This window comes from Lissotriton vulgaris, chromosome 11 (assembly GCF_964263255.1).
Source record: "Lissotriton vulgaris chromosome 11, aLisVul1.2, whole genome shotgun sequence".
In the NCBI taxonomy this organism is placed as follows: domain Eukaryota; kingdom Metazoa; phylum Chordata; class Amphibia; order Caudata; family Salamandridae; genus Lissotriton; species Lissotriton vulgaris.
Window position 1 is genome coordinate 27,912,462 of NC_141699.1, and position 25,920 is coordinate 27,938,381.

A 25,920-nucleotide genomic window follows, 5' to 3' on the forward strand; every position below is an offset into this window, starting at 1 on the left:
TCGTCCAGATAGGGATAGACGTGGACGTTCTGGCGTCGTAGATGCGCCGCCACAGTCGCCAGACACTTTGTAAAGACTCTTGGCGCTGTGGTGACCCCGAACGGCAGGACCCTGAACTGGTAGTGCTGGTCTAGAATTGTGAATCTGAGATACTTCCTGTGGGAAGGATGCAAGGGGATATGGAAGTATGCATCTTTTAGATCCAACGTAGCCAGGAAGTCTCCCTGTTGGAGTAGAGGGAGTACCTGCTGCAACGTGAGCATATGGAAGTGCTCCGAGAGAATGTACCAGTTGAGGGGCCTGAGGTCCAGGATGGGCCGTAGGGATCCGTCCTTTTTGGGGATTAGAAAGTACAGAGAGTAAACCCCTGTTCCCCTTTCTTGTAGTGGGACGAGCTCTATTGCTCCTTTTTGCAGCATGACTTGAACTTCCTGCTGCAACAAGTGCAAATGCTCGCCGGACATAGGACGGCTTCTTGGAGGAATGTTTGGTGGAGTGGAAGTAAGTTCCAGACAGTAACCGTACTGGACAAGAGATTTGACCCACCTGTCCGTGGTGATGGATCTCCACACGGGCAGGAACTGCTGGAGTCTCCCCCCGACTGGTGTTGTGTGGTCGGGGGGCAGTGACAAGACGTCACTGCTTGTTGGCGGCGGTGGACCTGGAGCTGTTGTTTCCACGTCCCCTGTTCTTGGCATTGTTGCCTCTGTAGCCACCTCTACCCTTGTTGGTGTATGAGGGTTGGGTATTGGTCTTGTAGTACTGGGTTGACTGCGATGCCTGACCCCTTGAGGTGCCTCTGGTATTGGAGCGGCGAAAGGAACCACCCCGAAACTGCTGAGACTGGAGGGCCCCCATTGACTTAGCAGTGTCTGTATCTTTTTTCATTTTCTCAAGCATCGCATCAACCTCAGGACCAAACAAATGGTCCGGATTAACCGTCTGGTTGAGGATGGTTGTTTGTATATCAGGTTTAAACCCAGAGATCCGAAGCCATGCATGCCTTCTGAGCAACACACTGGTGTTGATCGCCCTGGAGGCCGTATCAGCCACATCTAGCGCACATTTGATGGAAGCGTTTGTAATGAGCTTTCCCTCTTGAATTAACATTTCCCCTGCCTCCTTGTATTGGTCAGGCAAGTGCTGGAGCAGTGCTTCTAGGGTGTCGTAATGAGCCCTATCGTATCGTGCGAGTAGGGCCTGCGTGTTTGAAATGCGCCAAATGTTTGCTGCTTGTGCGGCAATCCGTTTCCCTGAGGCCTCAAATATTTTTGACTCTTTGTCTGGGGGAGGAGCGTCACCAGTTGTCTGTGAGTTCGCCCTCTTGCGAGCGTTGGATACCACCAAAGAGTCCAGTGGCAAGTGTCCCTTGATATATGTTGGATCCGAGGGCGCTGCCTTATATTTCTTATCAATGCGTGGATTGACGACACGCGCCCGAGTGGGCTCCTTGAAGACCTCCTGCGCGTGCTTGAGCACTCCTTTGAGCATTGGCAGAGTCTTGATTGACTTTTCAGCCACTGAGAAAGTGTCAAATAAAAAGTCCACATCCACAGGGTCTGAGTGCAGCTCGACATCATGGTTAGCTGCAGCTCTTTCGATTAAAGCGTTGAAGGCCGCAGAGTCCTCCGTTGGCGATGTTTTCGCCGCAAAGAGCTGCGGTTCTTGACCCGACTGCGGGTCCTCGGGGTCGCCTCCGGCAGTCCAAGGTTCATGACCTCCTCTTCGTCACCATCACCTGCGGTAGAAGGAGTCGGTGAACGCGGCAAGTCTTTTGGAGACGCCGGCTCCATAGGTGCTGAAGTACCCGCAGAGCCCTTCTTGTTTTTGGGAGGAATGCGAAACGGTTCCAACAACGGCTCCGTGGTGATTCTTCTTTTGAGGAGGGACAGTTTCCCGGTATTGGCGTTGATGATTACCTCACGACGCTCTTCCTCCGCAAGTGGCTGGAGCTGAGGCGTTGGCACCATTGAAGACGCTTTGGGCGTCGACACCTCCTTCGAGGGCACGCCTGCCCCATGCTTCGAAGCGAAGAACTTCGGCGTCTACTTCAGCGGCAGGGTGAAGCGGATAGGCGTTTGCGCCTTTGACGGCTTCGGTGCGGGCTTCGACACCCCCTCCTCCTGTTCAGGAAGGACAGATACCTTCCGAATCCGTTGCAAGGACTCCTCGACCTTCTTCGAAAGGGCTGGAGAGGGCTTGACCGGCTTGGGCGACTTCCCTGTCTTGGGAGTGGTGTTGGCGAGAGGTCCCGTCTTCGGAGCCGACGCTGCGCCGTCCTTGTCCCCGACGGCCGGAGCCGGCGCAGCCAGAGCCTTGGGATCGCCTTGACGCTTCTTCGAAGCCTTCTTCGGGTCATCGACCGCGACTATCTTCGGCGCCGACGCAGCTGCGTCGGTCGACTTCGCCTTCGGCATCGACCCCGAGGCCATCGGGTCGGCCATTTTGGCGTGACTCTCCATGTCGGCCATTTTGGTTTTCTTAGGCTTTGATGCCTCCAGAGCCTTTAGTACAGCTTTCACTTTCGGTTTTGGAGCCGGAGCTGCAGATCCCGAAGGCTTCACTTTCGTTTTCGGAAACGGGAGTGGCACTTCCCAAATGTCCGTGGCCGGGCCCGGAGGCGGGGCTGCTGGACTAGGAACGAGGTCTTGGGTAAGGCCCGAAGGCGATCCCTCGACCCGGGCCGCAGGAAGGGGGTCGACCCCTGAGTCAATATGGGGATGCTCTTCCTCCGAGCTATCCCCCACGGTGGCAATGGCCCCATCGTCGTCCCCTACCTCGTCGCCGGCTTCGTCAAACTCCTCGTCTCCTGCGTCGTAGGCATCCTCCTCGGACGCAGGGCTAGAGTCCGAAACCTGTTGGACATCGTCATCTCCGACGTCTTCTTCGAAGATGTCGTCCGGCGGGGGCGCAGACATCTGGGCCTGGAGTCTCGCAGCGTGACGAATCTTGAGGGTCTTTTTGCACCGGAACCTGGAGCAGGCCATACACCTGGCCTCGTCATGGTCCGGCGACAGACAAGTGTTGCACACTGGGTGCACGTCGAGGTGCGAGTATTTCGAGTTGCACACCGGGCACCGTTTAAACGGCGTCCGTTCCATGTCTGGAGCGTCGTGTAGGCCCGTCCGCGCTGACAGCACGCGGAAGGGCAGCAAGAGTTCGGAGCTGAAGTAACAGTAAGACCCGAACGAAAACGATACCAGCGCCAAGCCTAAAGACCTTTTGGTCTCGAGTAAAGAGAGTTTACAACTATCGGTTCCGACAGAGGGAACCGACACACATCCGAACCCAATGGCGGAAAAAAACAATCTGGGGATGGAGGCGATGCCCATGCGCACTGTAGTCCAGGGGAGGAGCCACCTATCTCGTGATACTTCGAAGACTCTTCCAGGACAACAATGTGCAATCATCCGGACCCAACACTAGGCGGCGATCTATGCACAGATATGAATTCAGCAGCCCACATGCCTCGAACCTATATCTTACACGACATGTAACTGAGAGGTAACTCAACCAATAGATAACTACATTGCAGTAGAAAATGTTTTGAAAGTTATCGTTTAGAGAAGCAATAAGGTACTTTTCATACGCCAAAGTACTGCCAGTTGAGAACAGCCACTAGAACTATAAAGGAGAGGACCATGAGGAATCACAAAAAAGGGAGAGCATGCAAAGCACGCCAAGCATCTCCACATTTCATTATAGTATGAAGGCACATAACTTGAAACAGTCACAAGTCAAATACCTAGGTATGAACAGGTAGAAAGGAGCGAGTTCATTAGGGTGACAGACATACAAAATCAAGAAACACATACTGCATAGGGGACAATATCCTGCTCAACTTTGGCCAGACTACCAAACGTAATTTAAAACACCTGCAATCACTAAAAGAATGTTTTCACCAGCAAGTCTTGCGAAGAAGACATAGATTTCAAAAGTATTGAACTTACCACTTTGCCTGCTTGATGAATTTTTTCCTGAGGTGCTACTCTACCAGTGAAAGTCAGCAAATTGGCATCAAAACTTAATCCCCAGTCACGAAGTTCTTTTTGAACGTTATCATCCCTGTTCATAAAGTAGAATATTACGCATACTAAGGACCATACTCAAAACATGTATTAAACATTGCAATCTACATGAGAAAAACGGAATGGATAGAAAGAACAAGTTACTTACCTTCGGTAATGCTTTTTCTGGTAGATACAGTATTGGCCTGTTCCCACTCCCGGAGGAGGGTGTCCACTCTCCTATACCAGAAAATCCTGGAGGACAGCACGCGCAAAGTGGCCCTCCCTCCTTACTTCGGCATCTAAGCAGTAATGCTTCGCGAAAGTATGGAGGGAGGCCCAAGTCGCCGCTTTACAAATGTCCTCAACTGGAACACCCCTAGACAAAGCAGATGTTGATGACTTGGCTCTAGTAGAGTGAGCTCTCATACCCTCTGGAGGGTCCTTACCCGCAAGGGCGTTGCAAATCTTAATGCAGAGGATGATCCCCCTCGAGAGCGTGCGCTTGCCCTTACCCTTGCCCTTACCCTTCTTGCAGCCAGCAAAGCCCGCAAACAGCTGGTCATCCAACCTGAACTCCCGTGTCCTGTCCAGGTAAAAGCTCACCACCCTCTTAGAGTCCAAGCGGTGAAGTCTCTCCTCCTCCTTGGAAGGGTGAGGGTAAGGATGGAATGGTGAGGGGGAGGATAAAAGGTAGGGAGGGTAACGGACTGCCACAGATGGAAAGGAGTAACCACTTTAGGCAGAAAAGCAGCCCTGGTCCTTAGAACCATTCTTTCAGCATGGATGGATAAAAACGGGGGCTTAGAACTAAGAGCTTGAAGCTCACGTACCCTCCTTGCCGCGGTAATTGCCACCAGAAAGCAGTATTGAAAGACAAAAGTTTTAAGGGACATGTGTGTAAAGGCTCAAAAAGTGAACCCATTAAAAACGTAAGAACAAGGTTCAAGTCCCATTGAGGTACAATAAATGGTGAAGGAGGAAATTTATTCTTAAGGCCCTTAATGAAATGCAAAACAATAGGAGACTTAAACAAAGAGGGCTGGTCTGGCAAACAAAGGAAAGCCGACAAGGTCAACACATAACCTTTGATAGTTGCCACTGCAAAACCCTACTGGGTCAAAGAAAGTGCTAATTGAAGTATATTGGACGAACGAGCCCTTAAAGGGTCAACAGACTGCTCCCCGCACCAAGCAACAAACTTAGACCATCTATAAGAATAAATGGACTTGGTAGAGTCACGCCTGGCCGACAAGATGACATACCACATCGTGCAGAAGAGAAAAAGAAATCAGATTTCCCCGTTCAATCTCCAGGCATGAAGGTGTAAGGTCTGGAGGTGGGGGTGTAGAACCTGCCCCTCCATCTGGGAGAGGAGATCTGCCCTGTGAGGGAGACAGAGCGGAGGGCACGAGGAGAGGTGGAGAAGATCTGTATACCACACCCTTCTTGGCCAATCCGGGGCGATCAATAGGACTTGGGCCCGGTATTGGCAAATCTTCATCAGAACCAGAGGAATCAAGGGTATGGGAGGAAACGTGTAAAGGAGTTGAGAGTCCCAACTCAACTGAAACGCGTCTCCCAAAGCTCCCTGCATCGGAAACGGGAGGCTGCAGAATGACGGGCAGTGAGCATTCTCGTGAGTGGCGAACAGGTCCACCCGAGGAGTTCCCCACGTCCGAAAGACGTGACGAACTACCTCCGGGTGAAGCCTCCACTCGTGGTCGGCGGAGAACTGCCGACTGACACTGTATGCACGTACGTTCAGAACTCCGGCCAGATGATTTGTAATCAGACAAATCTGATGGTCCTTGTAGGAGAGTAGGGTCTGCAATCCTATGATCACCCAGATTTTTTTGCTTTTGTTTCACTGGTTTACGACTTTCTCTGGCTGTGGGCCTGCCAATCAGACCCACAGCCTGGCTGTTCTCTTTCTAAATGACGATATGTACCCTAGGTGCATTTACCAATTGGTGCTGGGCCACCTTATCAGACCCCGTAACCCAGGGCATAGGTGTACCCAGGGCCGCCAGGGGCTGCAGCATGTATTATGCCACCCCTGGCTGGCCTCCTAAATTTGACACAACTGGCTGCATGACAGCTGGGGCAAAGTCGTGTAATCACCCTTTGCTTTAGGTATAGTAGCTCTAAATCTAACCATACAATGGACACCCGAGTCCCTGTCAGTCACTCCTATGGCAGGCCTTGACAATCCTGAAGGCAGAGTGCGTGGGCTCGTGTGAACTAGGTTCTGGCCCGAGCCGAGCCCGGTTGCAGCTTGCGGAATCAAGACCCAATGGCTGTTCCATGATAACGCGTACCACATCGGTAACTTCGGTGTCGCGTTATCACGGCATGTCGAGTAAGGTGTCATACGAATCGGGATGCTGCCCCCTCACCAATTCTGGCGACGAGGTTAGCATTCCGCCCTTCTAGAGGGACACGACATGAACGTAACTGTGAACCCCGGTTAAAGTTAACTAAAGCCTCAGCTCCACAAAATGGATGCTGCCACCACAGACACGAGTCTGACCTCCTGCTGCTGGGAGACCCTCCAGCGAGGAGAGCTCGGACAAAGGGTTTCCTGTCGAGGGCGGTGTTCGCACCGTCCCAGACAGGGTTTGTGTATTCTGGGTAGGTAGAGCTTTTTGCGAGAAGGTGACTGCGGAGTGGCACCCCGGTGCTCACTACGCATCTGCCGGTCAGAACCAGTTCCAGGGGCGCCAGCCCTGGCCTGGGGAAAGTCCGGCAGGGGAAAGGGGTGTAACTGCCCCCTTCCTGGTCCCACCCTTAGGGCAGGACCTAGTCATGTACCCACCCCTTTCTTTAGGATAAAGACCGGAGCGGGGACCCTTCCAAATTAGATCATCTTTGAATCAAGAACTACTTTCTACGAAAGGACATTCGAGACTCTTCTCAAGATTTCTCCCTTGTGACTAAGGAGTAGTCACCCCGCAACAGCGGGCACCATCTAAGAACTCTGCGGTTTGCTGTAAGTCCTTCCTCAAGGAATCCGACGGCCCAGCTCGACGAGAACCGGCTTCCCTGGCACCTCTGACCTCTATCCACGTCATCAGCTCAGCTGTGATCTGTGGGTGCGACGAGACCTCGAGGGACCGGCCATCATCAAAACCTGCACGCTTTCTTAACCAGCACGACCATCGAAGTAATTCTCTGGTGAGTGCTCTGGGGTCCGAGAAGCCCCGACCCTGAGCCGCTCCAGGACAGAAGTGCAGTCTCCCAGCATCTCCACGATCTGCGTGGGGCCCTTCTGCTCGCCGCTCAGCACGTTGTCTGGTCACTAGCCGCTGGCTTGTGCCTTTCTGTGACGACATCCGACAATCCACACTGCTGGTCTGGTTGCTCCAGACTGGCCCTTGCTTCCATCTTTGCGAGAAGCACCCCGGACCCTCCTGGTCCACTCAAGACGCCATCTTAGGCCCACCACGTGGCCCTGAGATCTGCCAAGGCTTGTTGCCCCATCCTGGGCCCAGCGACGCCGACAGCATCATCCTTCGTGGGACAGCTCGCACCTCCACCGTGGTCGCCGACAACGCCTCCCGGTCCGTGAGACTGCAGAGCCTAGCGTCGCCCACTCACCTGGTCGAGGTGACGGCCAACTGGTGCCTTCCTGGTACCCTCTGACTACTGGCTAGTAGTACGAACTTGGTCCCCTCTGCTTTCAGGTATCATCAATCTCTGATCCAGGCTTGGATCCCTACGAACTATTCATCACTGGTCGCCGGCCAGCAACTCCTTTTCTTCCGGCTCCTGGCTCGTCAGCGAAGACCCCGACGCCTGTAAGACTTGTGCAGCCGCAGCCCTCGTGGCTAGGTAACTCGGCATTTCGGTGCCTGCATAGCCTCTTTACTCTAGGGTCCCGAGTCCCTCGCTTCCGACTTGCCTTATCGGGTCCGCCCGAGACCTTAAACTTTCCGTGTCCTCGGACACTTGTTTTAATTGTGCACTTGAAGTATTTTCCTAAGAGATTTGGTTTGTGCTTAGTACCCTGTCCTCATAAAGAGTCCAGGGCTGTTATGAAAATAAACAGGATATTTATTAAGATTCACAACACTTGTGTGGTGTCCTTTCACTGGGTGTTCAAGGGGTACATGTGTGGTAAACAGCTGGCTTAACGCGCCCTCTCGAGTCTTTAGCCTTAGACTGCTCGTATCCACGCTACTAGGATAGCTGGTCTATAGGTTAACTTACAACCAAACACCATAAGGGTCGTTGGAACGATACATAGCGGGCGCTAGAATAGCGAACGGTGCATATCGGGCCAACTTCTCACATTGGTGAGCAGCGGTTGGGATTTGAGCTTGCTGTTGTTTTACCACACGTATCCTAAGAATATCTTGTTGAAAGATCACATAAGTACTGTTAGTACATATAACTAAAGCTTAGAATACTCTGAGTTCTACTGAACCAGCTGTGGCAGCTCCTCAAGGCGTAGCACACCTTGGCTGCAACTCTTAGCAAGGGAATAGTAGGTAAACACATAGTGTAGGTAGGTGCATCACGTACACCACACTAGAAACAGTATGTCGGACAAAGGAGGAAACTCTGAGTCTCCCCTTGTGTCAGTTGACCCTCCACAGGTCATTCCTTCAAGATATACTGCGCTGAGCTTCAAGGAGTTAAGACAGGTGTGTCACTCCAGGAAGATCAAGCAGGGGTCTAACCCCACAACGTCCTTTCTGATTGGTCTCTTGGAGACTTATGATGCCAGAAAAGCTGAGACCCGTCTTAGCTCTTCTAATCCAGAAGGAGACATGCCTCCCCTCGAGGGAACCAGAGACGATCCTGACCTCATCCACCTCGCAACTGAGAACGAAGATGTGGAGGATGATGAGGATGAGGATCCCTCTGGGGATGAGGCAGATAAGGGACAGGTAGAAGTCGTTAGACTAAGCAGGTCCAACTTAAGCAAACATGATAGTGGTACCGGGGGAGCCCCAGCGCTACTGTCAGGTCCGCTTAACATTGGGAATGGACGAGCCCGATCTCTGTCAAGAGACTCTGGCAGATCCCTTCAAACCAATGGCTCTCACAACTCTTCTCAAAGAGGGATGACGTCCCCTCAGAGGAGAGTGTACGAAGCTAAGGAAAGGGCAGCTAATCTGAGGATTGAGAGGGAAGAACTTGCCCTGGCCAAAGAAAGGCTTGCCTTTGCTAGAGAGCAACAGTTAAGTGGGGTAGTCCCCACTGGTGGCAGCAATGTACCTAGCAATAGGGAAAGGAGTTTTGATACGAAACACCTTGGTAAGATAGTGCCCCCCTTTAAACAAGGGGACGACATCCACAAATGGATAACTGCTTTGGAGAGGGCCTGCACTGTGCAGGGTGTTCCCCAGAGTCAGTGGGCAGCTATCTTGTGGCTCTCCTTTGAAGGAAAAGGAAGAGACAAGCTCCTCACCACAAGGGTAGAGGACGCTAACGATTACCAAGTCTTGAAAAATACACTCGTTGAAGGGTTCGGCCTAACCACTGAGCAGTACAGGGTGCTGTTCAGGGATACCCAGAAAACGCAGTCTCAAGATTGGTCTGACTTTGTCGATTGTGCCACTAAGGCTTTTGAGGGCTGGTTGCTGGGCAGTAAGGTTACTGATTACAAAGGATTGTATAATTTGATGATGAGAGAACAAATTTTAAACAATTGTCAGAACCAGTTGTTGCATCAGCATCTTGTCGACTCAGATCTGACCTCTCCCCAAGAATTGGGAAAGAAGGCAGACAGATGGGTTCGTACAAGAGTTAAACAGAACCAGGGCCAGAATCAAGGTGGTCAGAAGAAAGCAGACCAGAAGGGTAAAGATTCTAAGGGGGAACAAAATGACCAGAAGTCTTCGACAGGTCCCCAACAACCCAAAGAGGGTGGGGGTCAGGCTCCCCAAAAGAAGAAAGAAGGCCAATCCAAAATATGGTGCCAGTACTGCAAAAGTAAATCTCACTGGTTTAGTGAGTGCACCAAGAAAGGAGGAGGGCAGGCTCCTGCCACTGCAGCCCCTAAGGCACCTGTGCCCCCTAGTACAGCCAGCAGTGGTAGTGCACCTCCCAAGGGTTTAGTAGGGTTAACCCTGGGTTCTGAGGGGCGTGACAACTTAGTTGGCACACTCACTCAGGCTGTCCTTGTCAGTACAGGGGACGTGGACGTGTCCCCTGACGTAAGTCCCAATACCTTGGGCAAATACCGACAGACGCCTTTCATAAATGGAAAGATGGCTCAGGCCTATAGGGACACTTGTGCCAGCGTCACCATGGTGACGCCTAACTTTGTGGACCCTGGACAGATCATGCCAGGTACGGAATTCCTGGTGACCAATGCGAGCAATGTCACTACCAATCACAGTATGGCAATTGTAGCTTTCTCCTGGGGAGGGGTAACTGGCCAAAAGAAGGTTGTAGTTAGTTCAGACCTCCCAGTGGATTGTTTGTTGGGCAATGATTTGGAGTCATCACAATGGTCAGAAGTGGAGCACTGGACTCACATGGAAATGTTAGGCTTGCCAGCACATGTGTTCGCTGTGACCAGGTCACAGGTCAGGAAATGCCCCACTGAACAGGTGCTGGATCCTGGAACAACGGACCAGACACCTCCCAAGAAAAAGAGCGGTAGGGTTAAGGCTGTGCCTTCCCCCTTGCCCCAGGTCGTGGATCAAGTCTCAGAGGAGGCTGACCTACAGGAATTGAGGGAAACTGAGCCTAGGGAGTTCGAACTTGATCAAGTTGAATTCTTGGGTTCAGGGGGACCCTCAAGGGAAGACCTGGGGAAGGACCAGTTAGACTGCCCTTCTCTTGAACCCCTCAGACAGCAGGCTGCTGCTGAGGCTGCTGGGAACGCCACAGGTACCCACAAGGTATACTGGGAAGATGGACTCCTGTACACCGAGTCAAGAGACCCCAAGCCTGGCATGACCAGGAGGCTGGTTGTACCCTTGTCTCAGCGTGGTTTCCTACTTACCTTGGCCCACGAGATTCCCTTAGCAGGTCACTTAGGCCAGACGAAAACGTGGGACAGGCTTGTCTCACACTTTCACTGGCCTCACATGAACGAAGATACCAAGGAGTTTTGCCACTCCTGTGTCACTTGCCAAGCCAGTGGTAAGTCAGGTGGCACGACAAAGGCCCCCCTTATACCAATGCCTGTGGTGGGGGTGCCCTTTGAACGGGTGGGGATCGACATCGTCGGTCCCATGGAACCACCAACAGCATCAGGGCACAAGTTTATACTGGTGGTAGTGGATCATGCCACCAGGTATCCTGAAGCTATTCCCCTTCGGACCACTACAGCACCTGTTGTGGCAAGAGCCCTAGTTGGAGTATTCTCCAGAGTGGGCTTCCCTAAGGAGGTCGTCTCCGACAGAGGTGCAAACTTTATGTCGAGCTACTTAACTGCTATGTGGAAGGAATGTGGTGTCAACTACAAGTTCACTACACCCTATCATCCACAGTGCAATGGGCTTGTTGAGAGATTCAACAGGACCCTGAAAGGGATGATTCATGGACTACCGGAAACGCTTCGGCGTAGATGGGACGTCCTGATCCCCTGCCTCTTGTTCGCCTACAGAGAAGTCCCACAGAAGGGGGTTGGCTACAGCCCTTTTGAACTTTTGTACGGGCATCCTGTAAGAGGACCCCTGTGTTTGGTGAAGTAAGGATGGGAGAGACCTCTCAAAAAGCCTGCAGCCAACATAGTGGACTATGTGCTTGGCCTCCGCTCGCGGATGGCTGAATACATGGAGAAGGCATCTGAAAACCTTAAGGCCAGCCAAGAACTCCAAAAAGCTTGGCATGACCAAAAGGCTGTCTTGACTGTTTACCAGCCCGGACAGAAGGTGTGGGTGTTGGAGCCAGTGGCCCCAGCAGCACTCAAGGACAAATGGTCCGGGCCCTACACCATCCTGGAGAAAAAGGGAGAGGTCACCTACTTGGTCGACCTGGGAACTCCCCGGAGCCCCCACAGGGTGCTTCATGTCAACAGGCTCAAGGCATATGTCGACAGGAAGGACATGAGTTTGCTCATGGCCCTAGATGAGGGACAGGAGGAGGAGAGTGACCCTCTCCCCGACCTGCTCACTCAGAATCCTGACGATGGATCGGTAGATGGTGTTGTCTTTTGTGGCAGCCTCTCCGAACATCAACAGAAAGACTGTAAACAGGTTCTTCAGTCTTTCAGACATATGTTTTCTCTAACACCCAGTCAGACCGATTGGTGCACCCATGAGGTTGACACTGGTGACAGCTTGCCCGTCAAGAGTAAAATCTACCGGCAGCCTGATCACGTTAGAGACTGCATCAAGAGTGAAGTGCAGAAAATGTTGGAGCTGGGAGTCATTGAACCCTCGGATAGCCCTTGGGCTAGTCCCGTAGTTCTAGTGCCGAAACCTCACACCCCGGGGGGTAAGAAAGAGATGAGGTTCTGCGTAGACTACAGGGGTCTCAATGCAGTCACTAAGACTGACGCCCACCCAATACCAAGGGCAGACGAGCTTATCGATAGATTGGCTTCGGCCAACTACTTAAGTACGTTTGACCTGACAGCTGGGTATTGGCAAATCAGGTTAGCTGAGGACGCCAAGCCTAAAACCGCATTTTCAACCCCTGGTGGGCATTATCAGTTCGTGGTGATGCCCTTTGGTCTGAAAAATGCACCTGCCACCTTCCAAAGGTTGGTGAATCAAGTCCTTACTGGGCTGGATGACTTCTGCGCGGCGTATCTTGACGATATTGCTGTCTTTAGCTCCACCTGGGAGGATCACCTGGTCCACCTGCGGAAAGCGTTAGAGGCTCTGCAAGCAGCAGGCCTCACTATCAAGGCCACTAAGTGCCAGATAGGGCAGACACAGGTTGTATACCTGGGCCACCTTGTAGGTGGAGGCCAGGTTCAGCCACTGGAGAGCAAGATACAGTCAATCAGGGACTGGGCTCCTCCAACCACCCAGACTCAGGTTCGAGCTTTCTTGGGCCTGACTGGTTACTATAGGAAGTTTGTCAGGAACTATGGTTCAATTGTGACACCATTAAATGAACTGACAAGTAAGAAAATGCCAAAGAAGGTTCAGTGGACAGCGAGCTGTCAAAAAGCATTCGATGACCTAAAGCAGGCCATGTGCACGGCGCCTATCCTCAAGAGTCCGGACTACTCCAAACCATTCATTGTCCAAACAGATGCTTCTGAGTTGGGTGTGGGAGCTGTTCTGTCTCAACTGAATTTTGATGGTCAAGACCAGCCCATTGCTTTTATAAGCAGAAGGCTGACCCCTAGAGAGAAGAATTGGTCAGCTATTGAGAGGGAGGCCTTTGCTGTGGTTTGGGCCCTGAAGAAGCTGAGGCCATACTTGTTTGGCACTCACTTCAAGATTCAGACCGACCATAAGCCCCTCTTATGGCTAAATCAGATGAAGGGTGAAAACCCCAAACTGCTTAGGTGGTCCATTTCCCTACAGGGGATGGACTTTACAGTGGAACATAGACCTGGTACTGATCATGGCAATGCCGATGGGCTCTCCAGATATTTCCACTTAGAACAAGAAGACTCACCTGGTCAAGGTTAGCTTATTGTTCCGACGTTTGGGGGGGGGTCATGTAGGAGAGTAGGGTCTGCAATCCTATGATCACCCAGATTTTTTTGCTTTTGTTTCACTGGTTTACGACTTTCTCTGGCTGTGGGCCTGCCAATCAGACCCACAGCCTGGCTGTTCTCTTTCTAAATGACGATATGTACCCTAGGTGCATTTACCAATTGGTGCTGGGCCACCTTATCAGACCCCGTAACCCAGGGCATAGGTGTACCCAGGGCCGCCAGGGGCTGCAGCATGTATTATGCCACCCCTGGCTGGCCTCCTAAATTTGACACAACTGGCTGCATGACAGCTGGGGCAAAGTCGTGTAATCACCCTTTGCTTTAGGTATAGTAGCTCTATATCTAACCATACAATGGACACCCGAGTCCCTGTCAGTCACTCCTATGGCAGGCCTTGACAATCCTGAAGGCAGAGTGCGTGGGCTCGTGTGAACTAGGTTCTGGCCCGAGCCGAGCCCGGTTGCAGCTTGCGGAATCAAGACCCAATGGCTGTTCCATGATAACGCGTACCACATCGGTAACTTCGGTGTCGCGTTATCACGGCATGTCGAGTAAGGTGTCATACGAATCGGGATGCTGCCCCCTCACCAATTCTGGCGACGAGGTTAGCATTCCGCCCTTCTAGAGGGACACGACATGAACGTAACTGTGAACCCCGGTTAAAGTTAACTAAAGCCTCAGCTCCACAAAATGGATGCTGCCACCACAGACACGAGTCTGACCTCCTGCTGCTGGGAGACCCTCCAGCGAGGAGAGCTCGGACAAAGGGTTTCCTGTCGAGGGCGGTGTTCGCACCGTCCCAGACAGGGTTTGTGTATTCTGGGTAGGTAGAGCTTTTTGCGAGAAGGTGACTGCGGAGTGGCACCCCGGTGCTCACTACGCATCTGCCGGTCAGAACCAGTTCCAGGGGCGCCAGCCCTGGCCTGGGGAAAGTCCGGCAGGGGAAAGGGGTGTAACTGCCCCCTTCCTGGTCCCACCCTTAGGGCAGGACCTAGTCATGTACCCACCCCTTTCTTTAGGATAAAGACCGGAGCGGGGACCCTTCCAAATTAGATCATCTTTGAATCAAGAACTACTTTCTACGAAAGGACATTCGAGACTCTTCTCAAGATTTCTCCCTTGTGACTAAGGAGTAGTCACCCCGCAACAGCGGGCACCATCTAAGAACTCTGCGGTTTGCTGTAAGTCCTTCCTCAAGGAATCCGACGGCCCAGCTCGACGAGAACCGGCTTCCCTGGCACCTCTGACCTCTATCCACGTCATCAGCTCAGCTGTGATCTGTGGGTGCGACGAGACCTCGAGGGACCGGCCATCATCAAAACCTGCACGCTTTCTTAACCAGCGCGACCATCGAAGTAATTCTCTGGTGAGTGCTCTGGGGTCCGAGAAGCCCCGACCCTGAGCCGCTCCAGCACCGAAGTGCAGTCTCCCAGCATCTCCACGATCTGCGTGGGGCCCTTCTGCTCGCCGCTCAGCACGTTGTCTGGTCACTAGCCGCTGGCTTGTGCCTTTCTGTGACGACATCCGACAATCCACACTGCTGGTCTGGTTGCTCCAGACTGGCCATTGCTTCCATCTTTGCGAGAAGCACCCCGGACCCTCCTGGTCCACTCAAGACGCCATCTTAGGCCCACCACGTGGCCCTGAGATCTGCCAAGGCTTGTTGCCCCATCCTGGGCCCAGCGACGCCGACAGCATCATCCTTCGTGGGACAGCTCGCACCTCCACCGTGGTCGCCGACAACGCCTCCCGGTCCGTGAGACTGCAGAGCCTAGCGTCGCCCACTCACCTGGTCGAGGTGACGGCCAACTGGTGCCTTCCTGGTACCCTCTGACTACTGGCTAGTAGTACGAACTTGGTCCCCTCTGCTTTCAGGTATCATCAATCTCTGATCCAGGCTTGGATCCCTACGAACTATTCATCACTGGTCGCCGGCCAGCAACTCCTTTTCTTCCGGCTCCTGGCTCGTCAGCGAAGACCCCGACGCCTGTAAGACTTGTGCAGCCGCAGCCCTCGTGGCTAGGTAACTCGGCATTTCAGTGCCTGCATAGCCTCTTTACTCTAGGGTCCCGAGTCCCTCGCTTCCGACTTGCCTTATCGGGTCCGCCCGAGACCTTAAACTTTCCGTGTCCTCGGACACTTGTTTTAATTGTGCACTTGAAGTATTTTCCTAAGAGATTTGGTTTGTGCTTAGTACCCTGTCCTCATAAAGAGTCCAGGGCTGTTGTGAATCTTAATAAATATCCTGTTTATTTTCATAACACTTGTGTGGTGTCCTTTCACTGGGTGTTCAAGGGGTACATGTGTGGTAAACAGCTGGCTTAACGCGCCCTCTCGAGTCTTTAGCCTTAGACTGCTCGTATCCACGCTACTAGGATAGCTGGTCTATAGGTTGACTTACAACCAAACACCATAAGGGTCGTTGGAACGATACATAGCGGGCGCTAGAATAGCGAACGGTGCATATCGGGCCAACTTCTCACAGTCCTGAACCCAGGACCAGAGACGCAGAGCCTCTCTGCAGAGACACTGCAACCCTACTCCTCCCTGCTTGTTGACATACCAAATTGCGGTCGTGTTGTCAGTCAGGACTTGGACTGACTGACCGCGAAGGAAAGGGAGGAAGGCCTCGAGTGCTAGACGTATCGCCCGCAATTCTAGAAGGTTGATGTGAAGCAACCTTTCCTCTGGAGACCAAAGACCCTGGACCTCCAGATCCCCCAGATGAGCACCCCACCCTAGAGTGGATTCATCCGTTATCACTGTGGCCACTGATGGAGTTAGATGAAAAGGCTTTCCTTGTGACAGGTTGCCTTCCACGCTCCACCAAGTCAGATCCGCTGCAGTTTCTTTGGAGATCCTCACTGACTCCCTGAGATCTCCGTTGTGTTGATACCACTGCCTGCGGAGGCACCACTGGAGTGCCCTCATGTGCCAGCTTGCATGGTTGACCAACAGAATGCAAGAAGCCATCAGACCGATCAAGCGAAGGACCTTCAGGACTGGAATGACTGCTCCATTGAAAAACAAAGGAATCATTTCCTGTATGTCGCGAATCCTTTGAGGAGGAGGAAATGTACGACACACAGTTGTATCCAGTACCGCACCTATGAACAGGTTGCGCTGGGAGGGCACCAGGTGAGATTTGGGTACATTTATCGAAAAACACAACCTGTGCAACAACTGAGTTGTCTCCTGCAGATGATGCAGCACTATCTCTGGAGATTCTGCTTTGATCAGCCAATCGTCCAGATACGGGAATACAGGTATCCCTGACCTTCTGAGATGCGCAGCCACCACTGCCATCACCTTGGTGAAGACTCGAGGCGCAGTAGTAAGACCAAACGAAAGGACCGCAAACTGGTAGAGTTGCGAACCAACTGTGAAACGGAGATACTTTCTGTGCAACTTCAGGATTGGGATGTGAAAATACGCATCCTGCAAGTCGATCAACACCATCCAGTCTTCTTCCAGCAGCGATTGAAGAACCTGTGCAAGGGTGAGCATCTTTAACTTCTGCTTCAGGTTAAGGTTCAAGATCCTGAGATCTAGGATTGGACGGAGTATGCCATCCTTCTTGGGGATCAGAAAATACCAGGAGTAGCACCCCTGACCAGTCTCCTGCTCAGGTACCACCTCTATCGCACCTTTTTATTTATTTATTTATTTGCTTGTATAGCGCAGCAATTCGACCCCCGGAGGGGTATCTCCGCGATTGTGTTCTTATCAAAGCTATATCCAAATAAAGCCAATCAGGGTATGGAGAGAAAATGTCTACAGTCAGGAACAGACGAGTCTTTAAACATTTCCTAAAAATGGCTAAATTGGGATTTTGCCTAAGGGTGAGGGGCAGGGAGTTCCAGAGGGTGGGGCCTCTATAAGAGAGAGCTCGGCCTCCCTGTCTTCCCTTTTTGATCCGTGGTAACTGAAGAAAAGATTGATTCTGAGAGCGCAGAGAGCGACCTGGCTCATAAGGTCTAAATTTTTCTGATAGGTACTTTGGACCAATGCCAAACAGGCATTTATGAATTGTACGACATATCTTGAATTTCACCCTCTGGCGAATAGGTAGCCAATGTAGTTTGTTCAACAGGGGACGAGAAGGGGATCTACATGGAACGTTCAGGATCAGTCTAGCAGCTGTATTCTGGGCTACCTGTAGCCTGCCAAGTTGCTCCTCATTGGCAGAAATAAGCAACCCATTACAGTAGTCTAGTCTACTGATTACCAATGCCTGAAATAAGGTCTTCCTATAGCTGTCCGCTAGATAGGGGAACACCCTTCTCAGGAATCCAATGACCCCAACACAAGATCCGGTTACCTGATTAACATGATCTGTGAGTATCACAGATTGATCAAGTAGGACCCCCAAGTTTATTACTGTCTCTTTGGGACAGGGGGCAGAGCCTAGGTCGGGAGGCCACCACTCAGGTGACCACAGGAGCGGGGCCTCTCTGAAGAGCATGACCTCCGTCTTGCCCACATTACATTGCAGGCAATTGGAGGCCATCCAGTTGGATACAGCTCTCATTCCTGCAGCGAAGGAGTTTTTAACTACTGGCGTCATTGTCTGAAAAGGGAACAGAAGCTGGGTATCATCTGCGTATGATATCTGTGTGAAGAAAACAAGTTACTTACCTGTAACTTTGGTTCCCCAGTATTGGTAACTTTCATAGATTCCCATGCTTTGTATCATTCCCCGTCGTCGGAATGGGAGCCTCTGTAAATAGAAAATACCATAGTAGTAAGCTCAAAGTGAAAAAATAGGCCTAGGCCTAATCTCATTTTGTAGCTTATCCACCTCTTTTTGTAAAAGAGACCAAACTTCTGCAGTAGCCAATCAGAGCAGCCTCACCCCATAGAACCTTCCTGAGAGAAGCTCAGAGCCTCAGATTTTCGTAGCCGTTGTAAACAGCTATCCCACAAAACAATAAGGCTGAGCTTTCCCAGGGGACGCGGGTGGGCGCATGGGAATCTATGAAAGTTACCAATACTGGGGAACCAAAGTTACAGGTAAGTAACTTGTTTTCTTGCCCCAGTATTGGAACTTTCATAGATTCCCATCCTTTGTATCAGAGTAACCAGCAGTAAATAGAAAAGCATATTTTGCAATTTGTTAACTTGAAAAATGTGACAAATTTCTGATAAGAAAACTAGATACACATTAGAATCATAAAGCATGACAATAACACAGTAATACAAAATATGCAAACAGGAAGGCGGGATAGAAAGGAAAGCTCACCGACTTATTGGAAAAGGTTCCTCAAAACCGCCTGGCCCACTGCTGCATCCTCTTTCACAGAAGAATCCAAGCAGTAGTGTCGAGTGAAGGTGTGGACACTGCTCCATGTCGCTGCTCTACAAATGTCCTTGATTGGGACACCTGCGAATAGAGCTGTCGATGAAGCCATTGATCTTGTAGAGTGAGCAGGAACTGCTCGCTGCAGTGGTTTTCCAGCCGCCTGGTGGCAAAAATGTATAGTACTGGAAATCCAGCGGGAAATACAGGCTTTAGAAACTGGACACCCCTTGCGAGGAGCACTGAAAGAAACAAAAAGCTGTGAAGATTTTCTAAACTGTCTTGTCCGCTCCAGGTAGAATTTCAGGCATCTGTGAATGTCCAAAGAGTGCAAAGTTCTTTCCGCGGGTGTGGAAGGCTGTGGAAAGAACGGTTTTAAGACCACTGGCTCATTTAGGTGGAATTCTGAGGGCACCTTCGGGATAAATTTAGGATTTGTTCTTAGGATGAGAACATTATTCTTGAATTGCAGAAAAAGTTCCTCAATTGTGAAAGCCTGGAGCTCACTGACTCTTCTAGCCGATGTCAGGGCCAAGAGAAGAGCCAGTTTCATGGAGAGAAACTTAAGGTCAGTCTTATGAATAGGCTCAAAAGGGGCTTTCATGAGATATGACAAGACTAAATTCAAATGCCAGGCTGGTGGCGGCGGCCGGACTGGAGGAAAGACCCTGAATAAAACCCTTCAGGAATTGTTTGATAATTCTTGCTGACCACAGGGAAGGACCTGAAGATGAACGTCTGAATCTAGAAATGGCCACTAGATGTACTTTTACAGAAGATGGAGCCAATCCAGATTTTGCCAGAGAAAGTATGTAAGGCAAGAGTTGGTGCGGTGCAGAAGTATATGGGTGTAAACCTTCCTTCCGACACCAAACACAGAATCTCTTCCACTTAGCCCGATAGGTCTTGTTGGTACTAGGCGCAGGGGCCTGGGCCAAAATGTTTCTACATTCCCCTGAGAGATTTAAACCTTGGAACTCTCGGAACTCAGGAGCCACGCTATCAATCGCAGAGACTTCAAGTCCGGATGTAGAACCTGTCCGTGAGACATTGTCAACAGTGTTGGAACAGGATGCAGGGGAACTGGCTGGTCCTGGGAGAGGAGGAGAAGTTCTGAGTACCAAAACTGTCTGGGCCATGCTGGAGCAATCAGAATCATCCTGCACGGTTCCACCTTGAGCTTGCTGATCAACCTCAGGATCAGCGGATTGGGAGGAAAGGCGTAAACAAAGGCGCCGGACCAAGCAATCAAAAGCGCATTCCCCAAGGATTCCCGATGGTGAACCCTGCTTGCGAAGGACTGGCATTTGGCGTTCTGGGGAGTTGCAAACAGGTCGATGGATGGTGTCCCCTATTGTGCAAAGAGCTCCTCCAGAACGGTCTGGTCCAGTTCCCACTCGTGAGAGACAGTCCTTTGGCGACTGTAAGCGTCTGCCCTGACATTGAGTGTCCCCGCTAGATGTTCCGCTGAGAGGGAAATATTGTTCTGGATTACCTAATTACAAAGTGTCTGGGCTTCCCTCGAGAGGGTGGAGGATCTCGTTCCGCCTTGTTTGTTTATGTAGTGCATGGCTGTGGTGTTGTCCGTACGAACCAGCACTGCACGGTCGCGAATCCTCGGAAGAAAAGCTTGTAGAGCCAGACGGATAGCGAGAAGTTCCAGAAGGTTGATGTGGAACTTGACCTGGACTGGACTCCAATGGCCACTAACCTTTAGCTCTTGGAGGACCGCTCCCCATCCCTCCATGGAAGGATCCGTCATCAAAACAATGGGAGATGGTGGAAGTTGGAACGATAAACCCCTGGAAAGATTGTCTTCCAGCGACCACCAGCCGCTTGCCTTTCTCATTTCCGGGGTAACGACAATCCTGTCGTCGAAGGATCCTGTGACCTGACGCCATTGCTTGTCCAACTGTTCCTGCAGTGGACGCATTCTGAGCCTGCAGTGTGGAACCAATGGTGTAGGAAGGTACCTCCTGACTATGGTTGCCCCCAACTTTTTGCCCTGTGTTTTAGCTGGTTTTTGACATAGTCGACCTGGGGCCCTGCCAATCAGGACCCCAGGCCTACTGCTCTCTATCTAAAATGGATTTCATGTACCTTAGGTACATTTCCAATTGGTACTGGGCCACCTTATCAGACCCTGTAACTCAGGGCATAGGTGTACCCAGGGCCTACCAGGGGCTGAAGCATGTATTATGCCACCCCTGGCTGGCCTCCTAAATTTGACACAACTGGCTGCATGACAGCTGGGGCAAAGTCGTGTAATCACCCTTTGCTGTAGATATCGTATACCTATATCTAACCCTAAAATGGACACACAGATTCCTATCAGTCACTCCTATGGCAGGCCTTAACAATCCTGAAGGCAGAGTGCTTGGAATCGTGTGAGATGGTGCTCTGGCATGAGCTGAGCCTGTCTGCAGCTTGCGGAACCAAGTCCAAATAGCTGTTCCATGATATCGCATACCATATACTCTTAAGTGCATTATAATCCTCGCGGTTAAATGCTATCTCTGGTATTGCTTTATCAAAACATGTTGAGTAAGGTGTCATACGAATTGGAATACTAACCCCTCGCCAATTCTGGCGACGGGGTTAGCATTCCACCCTTCTAGAGGGACACAACATGTATGTAACTGTGAACCCCGGTTAAAGTTGAACAAAGCCTCAGCTCCACAAAATGGATGCTGCCACCACAGACACGAGTCTTACCCCCTGCAGCTGGGAGTCCTTCCAGCGAGGGGAGCCTGGACAAAGGGTTTCCTGTCAGGGGCGGTGCTAGCACCGTCCCACACATGGTTTTGTGTATCCTGGGTAGGCAGGGTTTTACAGGAAGGTGACTGCTGAGTGGCACCCCGGTGCTCACTACGCATAGGCCAGTCAGAACCAGTTCCAGGGGCACACCAGCCCCTGGCCTGGGGAAAGTCCGGCATGGGAGAGGGGTGTAACCACCCCCCTCCTAGTCCCACCCATAGGCAGGACCTAGTCACCGGGTCAGCCCCCTTTTTTAGTATAAAGATAGGAGCGGGCCCCCTGTTCAAATTAGATCATCTTTGGAATCAAGACACGACTTTCTGCGAAAGACATCAAGATTTCCTTCTTCAAGATTCTCCCTTGTGGCTAAGGAGTAGTCACCCTGCATCAAGCGGGCACCATCCTAAGAACACTGCGGTCTGCTGCAAGTCCTTCTTCACGAATCCGACGACTCAGCTCGACGAGACCCGGCTTCCCTGGCACCTCTGACCTCTACTCACCTCTACAGCAAAGCTGAGAACCGTGAGTGCGACGAGACCTCGAGGGACCGACGATCCCCAAGACTGCACGACTTTTTGGTAACACGCCCTCTCGAGTCTTTAGCCTTAGACTGCTCGTATCCACGCTACTAGGATAGCTGGTCTATAAGGTTGACTTACAACCAATCATCAATAAGGGTTGCTGGACTGATACATAGTGTTCACTAGAATAGTGACCACTGCATATCAGGCCACCTTCTCACAAATGGTATGCAGGATGAAATCGATCCGAGAAGCTATTTGTACTTGCGAACTGTCAGTGACTTTCGAGTTTGAAGAAGGTGGGCTGAACAAATCAGCTTGCTTCGGCGCTCCTCCGATGGAAAGGCTAGGCAACACTCTGTGTCCAGGATGGCCCCTAGGAACCTCGCTGTCCTGGAGGGGCATAGAACAGATTTTTCTTTGTTGAGCCGAAGACCTAGTTGCTCGAACAGTTCTCTGCATGACTTGACTGCCTTGGACGCCTCCTGGGCAGATGGAGCCTTCAGCAGCCAATCGTCCAGATATGGAAAAACCTGTATAGCTTGTCTCCTGAGAAAGGCTGCTACTGGAGCCAGAATCTTTGTAAAGATACGCGGAGCGGACCTGAGACCAAACGGCAGTACTTTGAATTGAAAGTGGCTCTTGCCCACTGTAAATCGAAGATATTGCCTGTGAGCTAGATGAATAGGAACGTGGAAGTAAGCGTCTTCCAAATCTAGGGTCGCCATGTAGTCCCCAGGATTGAGAAGGCGGAGGATGTCCTGAAGAGTGACCATCCTGAAGGACAACTTGACGAGATAAGTGTTGAGCTGCCGTAGATCTAAAATTGGACGCCACTTGTCCCTTGTCTTCCGAACCAGGAAGAACCTGGAATAGAACCCTTTCCCCTTCTGAGAAAGGGGTACAGGCTCTACTGCCCCCTTGGTGAAAAGTTGGTGGGCTTCGAGATGAAGGAGCTTGAGATGTTTGGGAGGAAAGGCGTCTGGCGCTCTTGTTGGAGGAAGGTCTTGAAACTCCAACGTGTGTCCTTCTTTGACGAGCTGTAGGACCCACTGATCCGATGTAATGACCATCCAGTTGTTGAGGCAATGGGCAATCCTGCCCCTCACTGGTGTTAATGAGGGAACAGGAACAGTGGAAAGAGCCACCTGGCCGCTATTGTTTCCTTTTGTTTCCTTTGCTGCCCTTGACGTCCTCTAGGCTGTTGGCGAGAGAAAGAACCCCTCTGAGAGTACTGAGGTTTATATGTCTGGCTAGACTGTGAGCCGGATGAGTAGCGATTCTGCTTCCTCTATAAGTGAAGAATCCTCTACCTCTTGCTCCCCTGAAGGGTACTTTGCGATACTGCAATGTTCCTAAGGACTTGGCTGTATCTGTGTCCTTCTTTATGCCCTGCAGGGCGTCATCAACGTGTTTGCCAAACAGCATTTCTCCGTCGTATGGCAGATCCAAGATTTTATTCTGCACTTCCTGGCTGAACCATGTGGCCTTCAACCATCCTTGGCGTCGCAGAATGCAAATGCTACTTACCAGTATGCATCTGTTCTTGGAATGTAGGGCTGCTGACATTCATATCTGTGCATAGATCGCCGCCTAGTGTTGGGTCCGGATGATTGCACATTGTTGTCCTGGAAGAGTCTTCGAAGTATCACGAGATAGGTGGCTCCTCCCCTGGACTACAGTGCGCATGGGCATCGCCTCCATCCCCAGATTGTTTTTAGCCATTGGCAGAGATGGAGTGAAGTATGTGAGTGATGACCATGCTATGAGCATATATATATATGAATACTGCAGCTGCTACAGGCGCCGGGGAGGAGGGTGGGCGATATGAATGTCAGCAGCCCTACATGCCAAGAACAGATGCATACTGGTAAGTAGCATTTGCAGTTCGAGGCATGTGGGCTGCTGAATTCATATCTGTGCATAGAATACATAGCAGTCCCTCCATTAGCGGCGGCTGCCCGTGCCAGCTGCAGCAGTTTGGAAAAGTGTCTTGAGAACAGCCTGCCCTACAGCTGCCTGCTGTTTGGAGTGCACGTCTACACAGTAATGTTTAGTGAAAGTATGTGTGGTAGACCATGTAGCTGCTCTACAAATATCTTCTAAGGGAATGTTACCCAGGAAAGCCATAGAGGCCCCCAACTTCCTGGTGGAGTGGGCTCTTGGTGGGATAGTGAGAGTGCGTTTAGCTTTAGCGTAACAGATTTGAATGCATTTCACGATCCACCTAGCGATCCCAGCTTTGGAGATAGCGTTTCCCTTGTGGTGTGAGGCAAAAGCAACGAAAAGCTGCTTGGTTTTGCGAAAATCTTTTGTCCTGTCCACGTAGTACATCAAGGCTCTTTTAACGTCAAGGGTGTGGAGTATCCGCTCCGCCAGCGTCTCTGGGTTTTGGAAAAACACTGCCAACTCAATTGTCTGGTTCATATGGAATTGAGATACAACCTTGGGTAAGAATTTAGGGTTAGTGCGGAGCACAACCCTGTTAGCATGTACTTGGAAGAAAGGTTCTTGGATGGTGAGCGCCTGCAACTCGCTAACCCTCCGTAGCGATGTAATTGCTACTAAGAAAGCAACCTTCCAAGTCAGAAACTGAAGCTCACAAGAGTGCAGTGGCTCGAAGGGAGAACCCATCAGTCTTGTAAGAACCACATTGAGGTTCCATTCTGGAGCTGGTGGAGTCCGTGGTGGAATGACCCTTTTGAGTCCTTCCAGAAAAGCCTTAATAGCAGGGACCTTAAAAAGTGATAGGTGTTGCCTATTCTGGAGGTATGCTGCCATTGCAGACAAGTGAATGCGTATGGAAGAATACGCCAAGTTACACCGGTACAGGTGGAACAGGTAACAAATGATGTTCTGAATGGAAGCATCGAGCGGGTCAATATTGTGGTTTACACAGTAAACGACAAAACGCTTCCATTTAGCTGCATAACAAGCTCTAGTAGTGGGCTTCCTTGCCTCCCGAATGATGTCCATGCAATCGGGGGGGGAAGATTGAGGTAGCCGAACTCTAGGACTTCAGGAGCCAGATCGCCAGGTTGAGCTGTTGCGGATCTGGGTGCTGAATGTCGCCATGGCTCTGCGTCAGAAGGCTGGGAGTGAGATGAAGCCTTTGATGCGGTACCACGGAGAGTTCCAGAAACGTGGTGTACCATGGTTGGCGAGCCCACGTTGGAGCAACCAGGATGAGAGTCATCAAGTGCTGCCTGAGCTTGCGTGCCACCAGCGGTATCAGGGGTGCTGGGGGAAAAGCGTACGCAAATCTGCCTGACCAGTTCATCCACATCGCATTGCCCTGTGATTGCGGGTGTGGGAACCTGGCGGCGAAGCTTTGGCATTTTGCGTTCTCCTTTGTGGCGAACAGGTCTATCTCTGGATGACCCCACCTTTGGAAGTACGGTTGGAGTACTGATGGATGTATCTCCCACTCGTGCATTTGATGGCTGTGCCTGCTGAGCAGGTCCGCCATCTGGTTGTCCTTGCCCGGGAGATGCTCTGCCATGAGGAAGATGTTCCTCTGAATGGCCCACTTCCACATGCTCTGAGCCAGATGAGAAAGCTGCGGAGAGTGTGTGCCTCCCTGCTTCTGAATGTAGTACATGGCTGTCATGTAGTCCGTCCGGATCAACACGACCTTGTTGCACAGATGTACTTTGAACGCCTTCAAGGCCATGAAGATTGCCATCAGTTCAAACACATTGATGTGCATCTTCCTTTGCTGTAGTGTCCATAGTCCCTGCACTGTGTAGT

The 25,920-nt window shown here is 51.3% G+C and overlaps 1 protein-coding gene across 1 annotated transcript in view; it reads right to left on the reverse strand.

The window, feature by feature from the left end:
* Nucleotides 1–25,920, reverse strand: part of PIWIL1 (piwi like RNA-mediated gene silencing 1) — a 1,696,151-nt gene that overhangs the window by 689,377 nt on the left and 980,854 nt on the right. Inside the window, exon 12 of the mRNA XM_086942674.1 lies at nucleotides 3,951–4,065. Coding sequence (XP_086798800.1) covers nucleotides 3,951–4,065 — 115 coding nt within the window. The remainder of the gene's footprint in view (nucleotides 1–3,950; nucleotides 4,066–25,920) is intronic.